At 39.1% G+C, this 14,596-nt stretch overlaps 1 protein-coding gene across 13 annotated transcripts in view; it reads right to left on the reverse strand.

Annotated features, from left to right (window-relative positions):
• Positions 1–3,494: 3,494 nt before the first annotated feature.
• The window catches only part of ncam1a (neural cell adhesion molecule 1a), a 246,876-nt gene continuing 235,774 nt past the window's right edge, over positions 3,495–14,596 (reverse strand). For 7 of the 13 annotated variants that reach the window (XM_044221768.1, XM_044221767.1, XM_044221766.1 and 4 more), the window contains 4 exons: positions 12,208–12,415; positions 10,273–10,389; positions 8,697–9,158; positions 3,495–3,678 (listed from right to left, as the gene is read on the reverse strand). In XM_044221768.1, the coding sequence (XP_044077703.1) occupies positions 3,558–3,678; positions 8,697–9,158; positions 10,273–10,389; positions 12,208–12,415 (908 nt within the window). In that variant the 3' untranslated portion in view covers positions 3,495–3,557. The remainder of the gene's footprint in view (positions 3,679–8,696; positions 9,159–10,272; positions 10,390–12,207; positions 12,416–14,596) is intronic. The other 6 variants (XM_044221770.1, XM_044221775.1, XM_044221774.1 and 3 more) reach the window with 3 other exon arrangements.

Raw genomic sequence — 14,596 nt, forward strand, 5'->3', positions numbered from 1 at the left:
ATAGCTAATTGACATTATCCAAAATCTCGATCTTCATCATCCATAACGTCCACTATAAACCAAGAGTACAAAAATGTAAAAACTTAATTAAAAGCAGGTTGGTAGAGCTGGCTGGTTGATGGTTTGAGCTGGTCTGTAACTGGTCTTGGCAGGACAGAGATAGCCTGATGCCGGTGAAAGTGATACATTAGATCACAGATGTTAAACTTTACTGCTTATGGTGTGTTTTTGGAAGTGTTGTTGCTGGTTAGCCAGCTTAACCTGACTTTGTAACTAGAGTAGTAACCACAAAGAGAAATATTTTTCACTAAATGTTCATTCTTTTGGTTGAATTACATATTTATTCTATTACCTTTTTAACAATCCCCTTAAAAGCCTTGAGGGTTTAGACTGGCAATGTCAGTATCAAAATTAGACTAGCCCTACCAAAACATTGCAAGAATGCTAATCACTGCCACATGCAAAACTAAATGTAGTTTTCTGCCTGCTTTCATGGTTGTAGCAGTTTGGGTGTTGTTTCAGCAGTAAAATGATTACATTTATTTTCAGGAAATTAAATACACTACAGGTCTCAGCTGCCTAGCACACTGTGTTCAGTTACATTTAGTATAATGCTAGCAGTCTGTGGATATTGAAAATGCACAATGGACAGATATATTTAGAAGAGACACAGATAATGATCATGTAATCAGTCCTCTCAAATAATGGGTAACCTGACCAATGGGCCCAACTGCCCAAGGAAATCAGTCTAGTCCTTTAAAGTGGTACAAACTCGTCCAAACACTGAATTTCCTGAATTTTTGGGTGCCTTTAACATCAGGCCAAGCATAACAGATAAAGACAAAATCTCTAGGCCAACTGTGGCTCATTTAATAATTTCCAGTAAGTGGACCTTGTGCTAAGAATATAATCATAAAGTGAATTTTGAATAAACTGATCAACTGTACTAAACCTACAATACATGTCACATCACTGCAGGCACAAACTAATTAAAGACTTAACAGCAAGATGGTGGAAGCAGTGGTGACACAAACTCACACTGACAACAGTTGTGGTGAAGGAGAGAAAACGATGACTGAATCATTTGATTGGTCACTCAGAGGTGGAGAAATCTCAGCAAGCTAAGCCCTCAGACCAATCAGTTATAAGCAATGAGTGAACACAAGAGTGTTTAGCACAGAGAAGGCAACAATAGTTATGAACCACAGAAGAAAGTAGGGATGTTAACCCCAAGGAAACAAACTGAATGTGATATTCGAGACCAACTGCAGGCAGTGGAATTTGGCCAACAAGCAAGTAAGGGCTTCAGCAAACATGTCTACTTCTCAGTCCAAACCTGCTGACTGAAATTGTTTTCACAGAACACATTTGGCTTTTTGAGTCACTGTTAAGCCCAAACCTTTCAGGTAAAGAACTGGTCTGAAATGTTTAAAGGAGACCTCTGGAAAAGGTGAGGTGTGTGAGAGAGAAGGCGATAAGTGTTTTTTTAATGACCTAATAAAAACCCAATGACAATATTAACAACACACACATACACTGTGTCCCATTACAGGCGCCACCTCCTTCGAAAAACGTGGTTTACAAGGGGCTGGAATGAAGGCTAGCAGGCTCCAGAGATGAGATGGTCTACAGAGGATACACCATAGCATCATTTCTAGTTCCCATCCCGAGCTTCACAAAGACTAAACCTAATGGGAGGTCCTCGTCAACTCGTGAGGCCAAAAATTACCAGCAGGAAGTTGCCCTCGATCAGCCCAGGATAGTTTAGGCAGAGTTCTGGCGTTTCATTTCAAGACACAATGGATAAATCTATCTTTATAACTTAATGAAGTTTCACTACATGGCTGCTTTCAAGAAGAAACAGTGGACTTTAAGCCTGGCTTCCATTATTTACATCTTGTAGCATCCTTTTTCATTGGTCCAGCGCATACAATATATTTACCAGTGACCATACCGGGTATATTTGGTCATGATCATTTTCTGACTTAATGGGTTAATGAGGACTGATAAGGCAGTATTTCTCCTTTGGAAAGGGACACCCAAAATAAGCTGTTATGACGTATTCTGTCTTGAAAATTGGACTTGGAAGTGGCCCCTGAAAAGGAACACAGCTATAATCTTCAATGTGACCATTTCCTTACCCTAAACCCAATCCAACCCTGTCTCCTAAAAAATACATTCATATACAGCCAATTTGCAACAGCAAATACTTTTTGAAAGAAACTTAATGTCATCCAGATTTCGATTTTTATCAACATAATAAGTAAACATTTTTAATGAATGTATCTGCATGACCAACGTTTTAATGGTTATGTTTAAACAACACAAAGCACTTGGTTAAGGGTTAGGGAAAGATCATCATCTTGGAAAAATATTGAAAAAGTCAACGTTGACGTGAGACAGATGGGTTTACTTGTTCTATATTTAACCCTAACCATGATCTTTTAATTCTGGTTCATTACAACGTTTCTTACCAAATTATTTTAGTTGCCTTAAATGAACTACATAGGAGACGCAGGACTTTGTACGACCTCCATCCATCCCAATCATCTCCCTATGAATTCCATATGTTACAAAAAAGTAGCACTTTGCTGACAAAAACAAACAAAAAACACATGCCAGTGAATAATATCCTCGAAGCATTTACACTTCTTTCATAATCTATTAGGCAAAACCATTTACCAATATACATGTACTGCATAAACAGAATTTTTAGGGAGACAGGGTTGAAACCTCTTAACCTTGACTTTAATAGCATGGTAACCTTGACTTTAATAGCATGGTGTCTTCTTCTGTTTCTCATAGCTTAGGCTAAATTATTTCTGGACCAGAACAATATGGAGACAAGATTCAAGAAAAAAAAAACATCCAAACCAAATGACAGCAACATGTACAGAAATACAGTAACTTTGCAAAAACAGGCATGCTAATGTTCTAATCGCTAGCCCTGGAAATAACACATTAAAAAAGCTAAATAGGCAGTAACGTCTGCACATTATTTAAACACAACAAAATATTGACAAAGGAAAAAAAGACCCATAATCCATTACCACGATGGTGACCATACTGCATAAACAATAGTAGTATTGGTAATGTACCAGTCTTACATGTGTGTACATCATGAGGGCAATAATCTGTGAAGTAAAGCTACAGTCCAACCAGGGTTATCTAGAGAAAAATAGTTTAAATTCTGTTCCGTATTTAACAGTTGATCAATTTAATATTACATACGAGAGAGGGTGAACTAGAAGTATGAATTTAGCTTTTTTCTGTGACAAATAAACAAATAGAAACTGACTTAAAAGGAACTAAGGCATGTGCATGAGGTCTTTACATTTTCCTGGTCAGAAGACACTTTAGAAAGAGACCCATGATTTCTTTTTTTTTTTTTTTAGCTTTTCTGTTGCTTTTGTGTTTTTTTCTGATGCGATGGGGTGGTGTGTGACATTGGTTTGAGGTTTCAGTGACTGTGACCCCCTTTAACCTTAAAAACCCACACCCAACCACCCTCCCTACCCCAACCACCCTCTCGTTCCCACTGCTCTTGGGCGAGGAGATTACGCTTTACTTTCGTTGCCGTTCGTCTGAGGAGCCTCGTTGGGAACTGTCTTCACCTCGGCTGTGGCGTTCTTCACCTCCGTCTCGCCTTTAGTATTACCATCCTTCACAGTCTTACCGCTATGGGGGACAAACACAGGAGCGAGAGAGAACCAGAAAGAGACAAAAGAAGAGGAGATTCTGTTAACAGCGGATCACTAAGTCTCTCTCTCACAGCTAAACTGTCTGCTCTGAGCTGCCTTTTGTGTCATTTTTCAAATAAAGAAGGGAAAAAAATGTGTGTTGGGGGGGGGGCACATGCAAGATGCTTTGAGGGAATTTGTTTTCCCTCCTGGAACTGAATGTATTTCACACATAATGGGATCAAGCTCACTATCCTAGCCAGACATCAAAAAAGAGTACATGGATGTCACAGCTATTTTTAAGGAACAATGAATGCTGATGTGGAATGAGACAGGGCCAGTACAGTAGGCACAATGCATGAAGGAATGAAAGACTGAGGCATAACCTACAACACAAACTACAATACAAGCGGATTACACACTGTCTGGACTGAGCCAAGACACAATGGAAAGAGACTTTAAAGCCATACTTCACTTAAGTCGAACATTTTCTGGTGTTAGCCTATGTACTCTTGTTGGAATAAATTTCTAGTAATGTGCTGCTGTGGCTTCCATCTTGAAAATGTGATGCTTCACTGTTATGTCACATACAATAATCTCTTCTGTCCTCTATGTCAGCTCTCAAATAGCAATTTCAATCAATACACTTCTTTTTCCGGCTGACACATATACTCTCTGTGGGCCTAACAAAGTTAGGCCAGAGACTGCCCCATATACAGGATCCATAAATACATCCAACCCTTACAGACTTAAAACTGAAACAGCCTTCATATAAATGTCTGCCCTGAAGGTTATGCTAAAAGGAAGAACAAGGGGTCTTTGAAAACACACAGATTTATCCCCCTGGCAGCATGAATGTTGTCAGCAAATGTCATGACAATTTGCCTGTGAAATACCTTGTATGCAAAGTTGATGCTTTTGCCTGACAGTGGTGCTAGAGGGAAGGTCATAGAGTGTCCAAAATGGCAAGGGTTCATCCTCTGGGGAATATGAATACACCCAGTAAAGTCAATGCCAATTTACATTTGTCTACGGATGTAAATTTTGGCCTGAAAAGCTCAGGGGGTCACTAAAAACATTAGGATTCATCCTCAGGAGACCACAAATATCCACAAATTTGTAGGTGTGATCAGGCAGATTTCTGTCATGTTTTTTGTATAAAAAGTGTGAAAAATACTGGAACATGTGGGCTCATCCAGGCCAGATTTATGCATTAAAGTAAGTAGGTCATGGCCAAACCCACTAACTAAGATTATGCAAAGTATTTTATCATAACCAAAACACCTGCCTTTAATCCTAAAAAAGCAAGCAACAACTTTATTCTGTTAACTGACCACAGTGCAAAAAGTTCTAATATATTATGAACAACCTGAAGTTAACTGCTATTAGAATATGTTGCAGCTTCCTCAAATTCAGTGCCAAACTTATCTGTGTTCACCTTCACTATCTGTAAGGTTGTGCAATGCAGGCAATAATCCTGACAGTACAAGCCCCCTCAAATCCAGTTAGTGTTTAGTCAACTTGATAACATTTCAGCCAAAGCATGTCTATGCAACCACTATGCTAAATTCATACTTTTGTCAGCATCAAGCTACACTTGATATTTCTTAGACATAATCAGTTAAAATAATTCTACAAGTTGGATGGTACTTTACACAGTCTTATCTGCTAACATGGGCTGACTTCATTGTGATTTGTCACAGGTTGCCAAGAATGTTGCTTTAAATGTTCTCTTTTCTATAACCAACTTGCTGCACTCTCTAACCTTTAAACTGTAAAACTCTTTCATGCAGCACTATCGTTGACTATGTCACTCTCAAGTCAATGGGCACTACATCGCTTTCATGGAAGTTAATTATACTTCTAACTAATATACTTTAAGCACTACCCAAGCTATTGTTCTCTTGAAACAAAAACTGCTCTCACATAATCAAGGGTAATCCAAAGATACACTAACTGATTAAAACCTGCTTTTGGAAATATAGTTTTAAATGTGGTGTGTAGCAACATCAAGAAAGACATTTCTGAATGTTATATGTAGTGGTCTATAGTCTGTAGAAATGGTTTGTAAAGACCTTTCTACTCAAGAGATAAAAATGGGTCCTGAGGAAGAATACGTCACTCAGAAATCCAATAAACCCACAAGAAGCCTGACAAGATATTTCAGTGTTGGGATGCCGAAGAAGGATCACCACATAGATCAGTGGGAGAGCTGTGCTTCAGTCCTGTCAAAGAGTTATGAAGAAAAATCCCTCCAGTGACATGTTTGGTTATATCAAGGTGATGTTGATCTGACAAGAGCCCTGCTTCCAACTAGCTCTCAACTCCCCATACTTCATCACTGACATCTTCTTCTGGCCATCTGAGTGAGCAAAGTATGAGATGAAGGAAGGAGCGAAAGAGGACTGATTGTCAGTAAGCCTTTGTAATTCATCTTCTGCCATAGCTTTCTCATCATCCTCCCAGGGTGTCAGGAATCAGGAACATCTGCAAACTCCTAGGGGTAAAACTCCAAAATATTAACCCTTCATAGCACCACTGAAATAAGGGATTTCTACAGGAATCAATCACAGAGGTATCTTTCTGAGACTGGCATTTTAATTGGCCTTCAATAGCTATTGTCCTTTATCAAAATGAAGAGGACACAGAACAATAAAGTGGTACTGCTAGAGGTCACTTTGTGACAAGTATTTAATTTACTTGAACAAGCTCATTCATCCCTGCACAACTGAGAGGGACTGTATTCTTCTGAGTACTCCACAAAAAAAAAAGATATCACTCTACTCTGTCATACAGTGAACAAGAATTTCTCATTTTTGGTGTGCAGCATGATTTAAAGTATATTTTCCCTCACAGGCTCCAGCTAAGGCAAACCAAGTTATTTTAGCTGTATCTTTTGCAGCCATATGGTTGCTGTTAATATATTAACTACAGTCAGCTATATTCTGTAGCATTTACTTACTGTAACATGGCAGATAATAGACTCATGCCTGTTTTAAGTTAGCAGTCAAAACAAACTGCAAGTGCATAATGCAAAATTGCTTACACTACATGGATTAGGCATATTTGAAGAACTTAAGTCTTATTTTAATCGTTTTGACCATCATTTCTATCGGTTATGAAATCATTGTACTCAAAGTAATCTGGAAACACCGCGGCATCACTACAACAAGTCTGATGGGAGGTAAAGGTATTTCCACACCAAGTCTGAATCTTTGTGCGAAATATTTACACGGCACGTACGTAGTTAAATCCTTGTGTTTCTATTGAGTCTTGCCCTCCTAAGATGTACTTTTGTGTGATGAAAAATTGTGCGTGTTGATTCTTCAGGAATTTTTTTTGTTAGAATTAACTTTTGACTAACGAAATATGTGCACGTTGATCGGTTGATCATCTAACTGCTTATGTTTCTTGCCCCATTTTACTTCCTTTTTTTTTCTACTAATCTTAGCAATTAACTTGGTGAGTACAATCTTACTGAAAAGGAATGATGGCCACAACTATGAAAATAAGAGCCAGGTGTTAATTAACTGGATACATTTTAAAAGTTCTCCATATTACAATCATTGCGTATATTTATGTATGCTAGAACAGTGCTAATATGAGTACTGGGAGTGTGAACAAGGTGTATTCTAAAAAAAACATGCATCATTCAGCTATACTGTGTGTTTCCTATAATGATTCAGCAACTGGTTAATGATAATTTGGGTGAAATATAAAAGAAGCTTTATGGTGGAAGAAAGGTTGATTCCATTAAATGAGCAAACAAACAGGTGGAGGGTGGAGGTGGTGGTTGAATGAAGACAGGCATGCACTGGTGGCATCCCAATGGTTTGTATTCCTGTGCCATTTACCTGCATGGCCAACATCTGCTTTTCTTAAAGGAAAATTCCACCATTGCAATAATCATCAACATGAGATGTTCAGAACATTTAAAGAGGCATTCTGCGATCAAGTGTTGCAAATAACTTTGTTTGGTGTGCCCGGTTTTGCTTAACCAGCCTTATTTGGTTCTATCTACATTTTTTATTTCCCAGAATTACATTTTTACCCCCAGAAAATACTTAAATGTTTTTAATAAAAGACGAGTGTATGTAAAAATACACTATCACTGGCTAGTCATACAGCTTTTAAAAAATGGAGCATGTTTACATTTACAGCTGTGCTCCCTCTACAAACTACAACATGGTTTCGGGCTGCATTTCATTCAGGGATAATGAGGCTGTTGTTAGTGGAAACATTTGTATCTCTGCCTCCGGATCTTTTCCTACGATATACATGTATATATTTATTGACCACTGGTGCCAAGCCCACAACCAACCATATTTTCAGGGGGTGTTCAGGCAACACTGTCAAAATCCACTGAAAGGCAGCGGTTCATAGAGGCACTGATTAAAGTCTAACAGACTGATACATTTTGCTGTTACTTTTAACCTCACTTTTTCGTACACTTGAGCTCCTTCACAATGTAATTAAGATGAAAAGACTTTCTGATCTCAGCTACACGATTGTTTGAGGCTTTTAGCCCCCTGTTTTTGTGTGCAGGTAAGCTTTTCAGTTTTTGTGTGAAATGAATGCAAGGCCATTCAGTTCATTTGGCTGCACATTTTGTTCTTCACCTTTTCCAAAAATGTTTGACTGCGTCTTACTTATGTTAATTAAATTTTGTCTTGCTTATGACCAAGAACTGTGATAAAATCAATCAAAAGCTTGTGAAATTTTCAGAAGATGATTAAGCTTGATAATAATTTTAACTTACTCAACGAAGATTCAAAGACAGTGAAGGGATGGTAACAAATCATAACACTTGTGGTAGGATCAAACCTAAAAGTTGCCTGTTGATGGCAACATACCTAACAGGTGCAAAATTGTGCATGTGGGGATCTGACACCAAAACCACTGTGTCTGCATTTTAGGATGGATTTTTCCTTTAAAAATGGCACACTTGTGGACTATTGGGATGCGACCAGAGCAGAAGCGACAAGTTGAGGAATGGGAATATGGCAGCGTTCATACTCATTTTGGGCTGGTGTGGTCGAGTCTGTGCACAGGGTATTGTGCGCATCCTTGGTCGGGCCGTCTACTTGTAAGTCCTTATTCTGGGTGCTGTCAGGGGCTTTGACTGGGTCACGTTGGCTCTGGGGCCCGTCGGCATTAGCAGAGGGCGGGCTGACTGGCTCTGAGACAGGGGATGTTGGGTTGGACGAGGGGGGAACTTTAGGGGTGTCGCTCAGGTCGACCAGGGGCCCAACATCAGGCTGGGTGTTAGCTTTAAGCGAACTGGACTGGGCAGCAGGGCTGTTTTTGGGGGAGAACTTGGCAGGGGCAGCTTTGGTTGGGCTGGAGGCACTGGTGGTTAGCGTGGTGCTCTCGCTAGCAGGACTGCTCTGCGCCGTGCTAAAGCTCTCAGCAACTGAGTTAGTGGCAGTGGAGGGGAGCAAGTTTACCACCGTGGAGGTGGTGTCTGCAGCAGCAGGCCTGTTTGGTGGGGAGGAGCAGGACAAACAAGGGAGCAGAGGGAGGAGTGGGGGAGTTGACACGGGAGGAAGCATAGAGCCACCAGAAAAGTGAGGGAAAGAAAGAAAAAGGGCAACGAGAGAAATAAAGGGGTAGAGGGAGAGTGCAGATCAGGGCATAAACAAGGCAGAGTGAGTGCTACTGTGCTGCAGTGAAAAAGTAAAATCTACACAATCAGAATGTTAGCAACAAAATATTTGTGGAGGGGTAAACAAAAAATAATACAACAATAAACTATAGAAAAAATGTAGGAGTTTCAGGATTAGGATGCTAAAATGCTTTTCACAATAAAGCAAAGACCCAGGAAAAAGCAAGGTTTGTTGAATGGGTCTGAACGGATTAAGTAGCTTGGCAGCCCCACTTAGGACTAGGTTTGACACTCCTAAACTTTGGCGTAAAAAGATGAAAACTGATATCTATAGAAACTATAGGGTTACTATAAGGTTCTATAAAGTTAAAGACCCATAACAATGTATAATGGCAATTCTAATTTAAAGTACACAATTAAAAAATTAATTAAAAGTATTAAGTTGTTTGGTTCTTAATTTCTTTCACTCAGTTGTGTAAGAAAAAACTATGTCAGAGTTATGAGATAATAATAATAATAATAATAATAATAACAAAATTATGACTTTTTGACTCCTAGCACACTGTTTTGGTTTAGGGGTCATGCATACAGACCTGCACTTGCAGACATAAGGCTTGTTGAATGTTGACCTGATATAAATCTGTGACTTGGACTGCACAGTATAAGCAGTTCAGCATGGTTTGAACCCATGTTAAGGCTGGGTTGACATGGGATACCATGTCACAGAGATACTTTGCAAAAGGGGTATTAAATCGACAAAATTACATTGTGTCAGTACTACCTTATGGTGTGTACAGTTGAGCTTACAGCATAACTGTGTCTCAATATTTGAATCTAGTTTGGGGCTGACTAAAATGATGATGCATAAAAATATTTTTCAATGAGAATAACCCAATGATTTGATTCACCTCTTGATCGATACTATGCAGATAGGCCTAAGTCTGGGACACCCCCTAGACTGGGGAAGTGGTCCTGTTCCATACTCACTCAGGTTCTGTCAAAGGTGTGGTCTCGTTGGGCTCAGTAGGACCCCCTCCTTCTTGGTTTGGGGTGTGTTCTTCCTCCGTTCTCACCTCAACAATGGGTTCCTTAGACTCATCTTTCCTGTCGTCAGAGGGCAACAGACTGTTAGCAAGCTAAGACACTAACTATATTTGCTAATAATCTGTTAAACATGGGCAGATCACAGAAGAACATTTGCCTACAATGCTAGGTCAGACAGGCAACTCGAAGTAAGTGCCCCACATTCACAGTGTCATAATCTACCTCTGCAACAAATGTCCACCCAACCCCACACGTTAACAGGAAAGTGTATTTAAAGTAACATTCTGGTGGTCAAAAGGAATGTAAAACAAAATGTGTGGTTAAAGGGCTAAATCATGCAAAAACACCGGTATAGTCCTTCAAGCTGTCAAACACGCTCTCTCATTCCAACATTTGATCATCCTCCACCTGCATCAGCCTGCAGGCTTTGATTGTAGGTTTCCTCTGGGGGCTTGTCTGTTATCATCACACTGCTCTCTGATTGTGCTGAGCTTTAAAGCGTTTGCTTGCTGGGAGCGACATGTCGGTGCCAAATATCAACTCTGTACATATTGTAATTCATTCTTAATAAATCTGTTTCATGTGAGCAGTTTAGTTGAAATATTTATTTGTTGTGCTGTGTTGTGAAGTTCATAGCTGGTACGATGAGAGACAGTTCAAGATATTTAACAGAATTTTTGATCAACTAAAGTCTAACATGCAATAATTGAATTTTGACGTGATTAGATGTTTACAAGGGTAATCTGTTAAATACAGTTCTTCTCAAGTACAGTTGTGTGAATGGCGTGCTGGAGTTTTGGGTCCTGTGCATTTGTGTAGTCTGTCCTTTCCCAGGTCTCCATGGTGGAAGTATATGTATAATCTGGGAAAGGCAGGATGTAGTCTAGGTGAACTGAATGAAATAGCATGTAGCTGAGATGTAGTAAATTCAGTTTACTGGACTGTAGCCTCAGATAAATGTTTCTGTATCACAGCAAGTAGTAACGAACAGATGGAAACTGTATTGGCATAGGAAATTGTGGAATCTTTTTTCCTTAAAATATCATAGGTTTTCAACAGTTCTTTCCTCAACGATAAATAAACCCTCTTTACATTTCTTTTTTGTTCAACATTTTGGGAAATATGTTTTTTAGCAACAAATTCACAGTGAAAAAACAAGAGCAGTAGCAATAGGTCCAGGACGTATTCAGCCTAGCTTAGCACAAAGACAGCAACAAACTGCTAGCCAACAGCAGCTCTGTCAAAAGTGAACAAAAAGGATACAGCTTCCAGCAACTTCAACACATATTTACATTCTGTATATCGTTAGTTTACAACATAGTCACTAATATACTGTATCCAAGAATCGGCAGCTTTTAGTTTTGTTCAGAGTTACGACAGGTCAGGACAGGACAGGATTTCTGGATGCTCGGTGCAGTCTGTTGTTGGTCAAGAAATAGCTCTAACGCTAACTGCTCTTGAAGACCACATTGTCTTATTATGACATTTCTATTTCTACGTTCTAAGTAGTATATACAGAGTTATGGTAGCAATTTCTATCTACTTCTGGGGCTAAGCACATCCTGAATGCATTAAGATGAAACTGATCTGTTCATTCAAAGCTACATTTATTTAATTCAATATAAAAACATTTTTGGGAGCAGCAGAACAAGCTGTAAACACAACCTTTGACATTATTTTATAAAGTGTTTATGGTGAACATGCTAGCAAACATACAGCATAAATACAGCTGCACACAACAGAAACAGAGCAACATTAGAATTTAATCCACCTGATAAATGTGTCCACCTGATGAAACCTAATGAACCTTTTCACATTACACAGTCATTTGATTATTTGTTTATATAAAAAATATTGATTAGTGCTGCTTTCACTTACGTGAATGCTGCCTTTCCCTCCTCAATGTCCTTGCTCTTAGCACCCGGCCCGGCCTTCCCACAGAAGTTAACAACAATGCACATGAGGAGTCCACACTTGTTGAGGAAGTAGCAGGTGACGTCCACGCCCACCAACAGCAGGAAAAAGACAACAATGAGGATGCCTACGATGGCTCCGGTGCCCAGGCCTGAGCCACTGTCCATGGCATCTGAAGGGCAAGGACAGGGAGAGGGGATACGCAAGCACAACAGGCAAGAAAGACAGGGGGGAGAAGAGTTAGGAGAGAGGAAAGGGTTCAACATGAAGGAGAGGGGATGGAAAGAAAGTTAAAAAGAGAGAGGGAGAGAGATGATGAGGAATGCAGTCAAGGTTTTAATACACTGCTTCAGGTTTCAGTTGTCAAGACCTCAAGTGTGTCATTCCTTTCAGAGGGAATTTGGAGACAAATCATGCCAAAGCCCCTCATCTCTGCTTTCATTATAGCAACTTAATATTTACTCTTGAAAATCATCATGGCCGACACACTTGAGGTGTTCAATTTCACACACAATCATAGAACTTCCAAAGATTAAAAAACACACATCTAAATGTCAGTATGTGAAGACAAACTGGATCTACAAAACATCTAGTGCTCTATACTGTTTATTTAATAAGAGGTGGGTGATATACTATAAACCAAATATCTCATTACACTTAGTAACCCTTCAATGATAACCCTTTTTTTGTCACAGGGCATACATGGCACTTTCATAATAGGCTTGTGACATGTTTTGAGGCATTTATGACTTGACCATTAACATTTCTAATATGAAAAATATGGATATGAATGTCTGTAACAAATTTCATGGCAGTCCATCTAGTAGTTCTCGCGATGAAAAGCCAGGAGATCATTAGGATCAACATCAACATAGCAGAATACAATGTAAATACTATATATTGTAATCCATAAATTATACATAATTTTCAAGATTTCTTTGGCCTTTGATCAAATACCAAAATGATAAAAACTAGTAAGTGGCACCTTCAGTTTTTAACATTCTGTGCAAACTCGCTTATTGGGAAAAATGCTTTACATTAACAAAAAATTCTTGCAAGCAACCATGTTCTTACCCTAGGTTTTCAGAGGCAGACCACTGGAATAAACATAAATTGTAATTACAATTTTTTTTATTTTCATATACACCCAACAAAGAGAGTTACCAAACAGCTGACATGATTTTTACCATTCAATCTTTTCTTGAGGTGCTCCAAAACTTTCTTAAAGGTAAAGGTTAAAAAGGGTTATCTGAGCAGCTGTTTATCTCAACATATGCAAGCAGTCATCACATTTATAATTCCATTTTGAGGGCAAAGTGCAAATGCAGGTTATTTTCTCCCACAGATTATTTCACATAAACAAATGCACATGCAGTTTATAGACAGGATGGAATAAACAGGATTTGGAGGTCCAAGGCAGCTCAGGCTTTGGGGCTTTGCATTTCAAGAACGGCTTTCTCAGCTCTCATCATTCTTTTTGGCATTTGATGACTTTCTACAAACCCGGACTAATAAATGTTTTTTCAATTCCCATCTTTGCATGCAACCTGTGAGTGCATTTTAGCAGAAAAAAACGTCAACTGAGGATTCTTTAAAGGTAAAAACACAGAATGCATGCAATATTTTGGTGACTTCAGTCAGTTCATCACAGTTTTTCTGTGATGAAGTAGTTTCTTATTCAAGTCCCAGGAGCTCATTTAAGTTATATCATACAGAATTGGTAAACCAATGACCACAACTATCATCATGTTTGAAGTACTTTTACAGACAGTAGTTGAGCAGAGTAGAAAATTATTTGCGTTTCATGAGGAAATCAAAATGAGCGCGATTGTTTGTCACCAGGTTGTTGCTCCTGTGCGTCAGAGAGCATTTGCATAAAGTTGAATCTTTCTCAACTTACCCACATTGTGCTGCTGGGTGCCAGTGTCTGTAAAGGATCAAGGGCTCATCAAACTGTCTGAGGAGAACATGAGCACTTTGCAGTTTAAGGACCATCTGTAAGTTTATATAAACTGATAATACCCACGTCCCTGAAGATGGGAATAAGGAGCAGGAAATAGACTCACTGCAAATAAGTTTTGCAGTTCTGTACCACTGGACCTAAAGTATGAACCCATATGTATAATGGCCTCCCCATAGCCTGCAGCATATTGTATAAGCTTAGTAAAAATGAATGAAACTATAAGGAAAACTATAAGTGATGTACCTTGGATTTCTGCACCCATTTTGTTTAATGTTATCACAGGTGTAGACTATGTACGTCAATATATTTCCTGCAGCTACAACAGACTTTGATCCAAACCATTAACCATAAACATCAGGGTTTAGTGTTAGTTCGTCTGAATTCATGTGC

Source organism: Siniperca chuatsi, linkage group LG14, assembly GCF_020085105.1.
Source record: "Siniperca chuatsi isolate FFG_IHB_CAS linkage group LG14, ASM2008510v1, whole genome shotgun sequence".
NCBI classification, from domain to species: Eukaryota; Metazoa; Chordata; class Actinopteri; order Centrarchiformes; family Sinipercidae; genus Siniperca; species Siniperca chuatsi.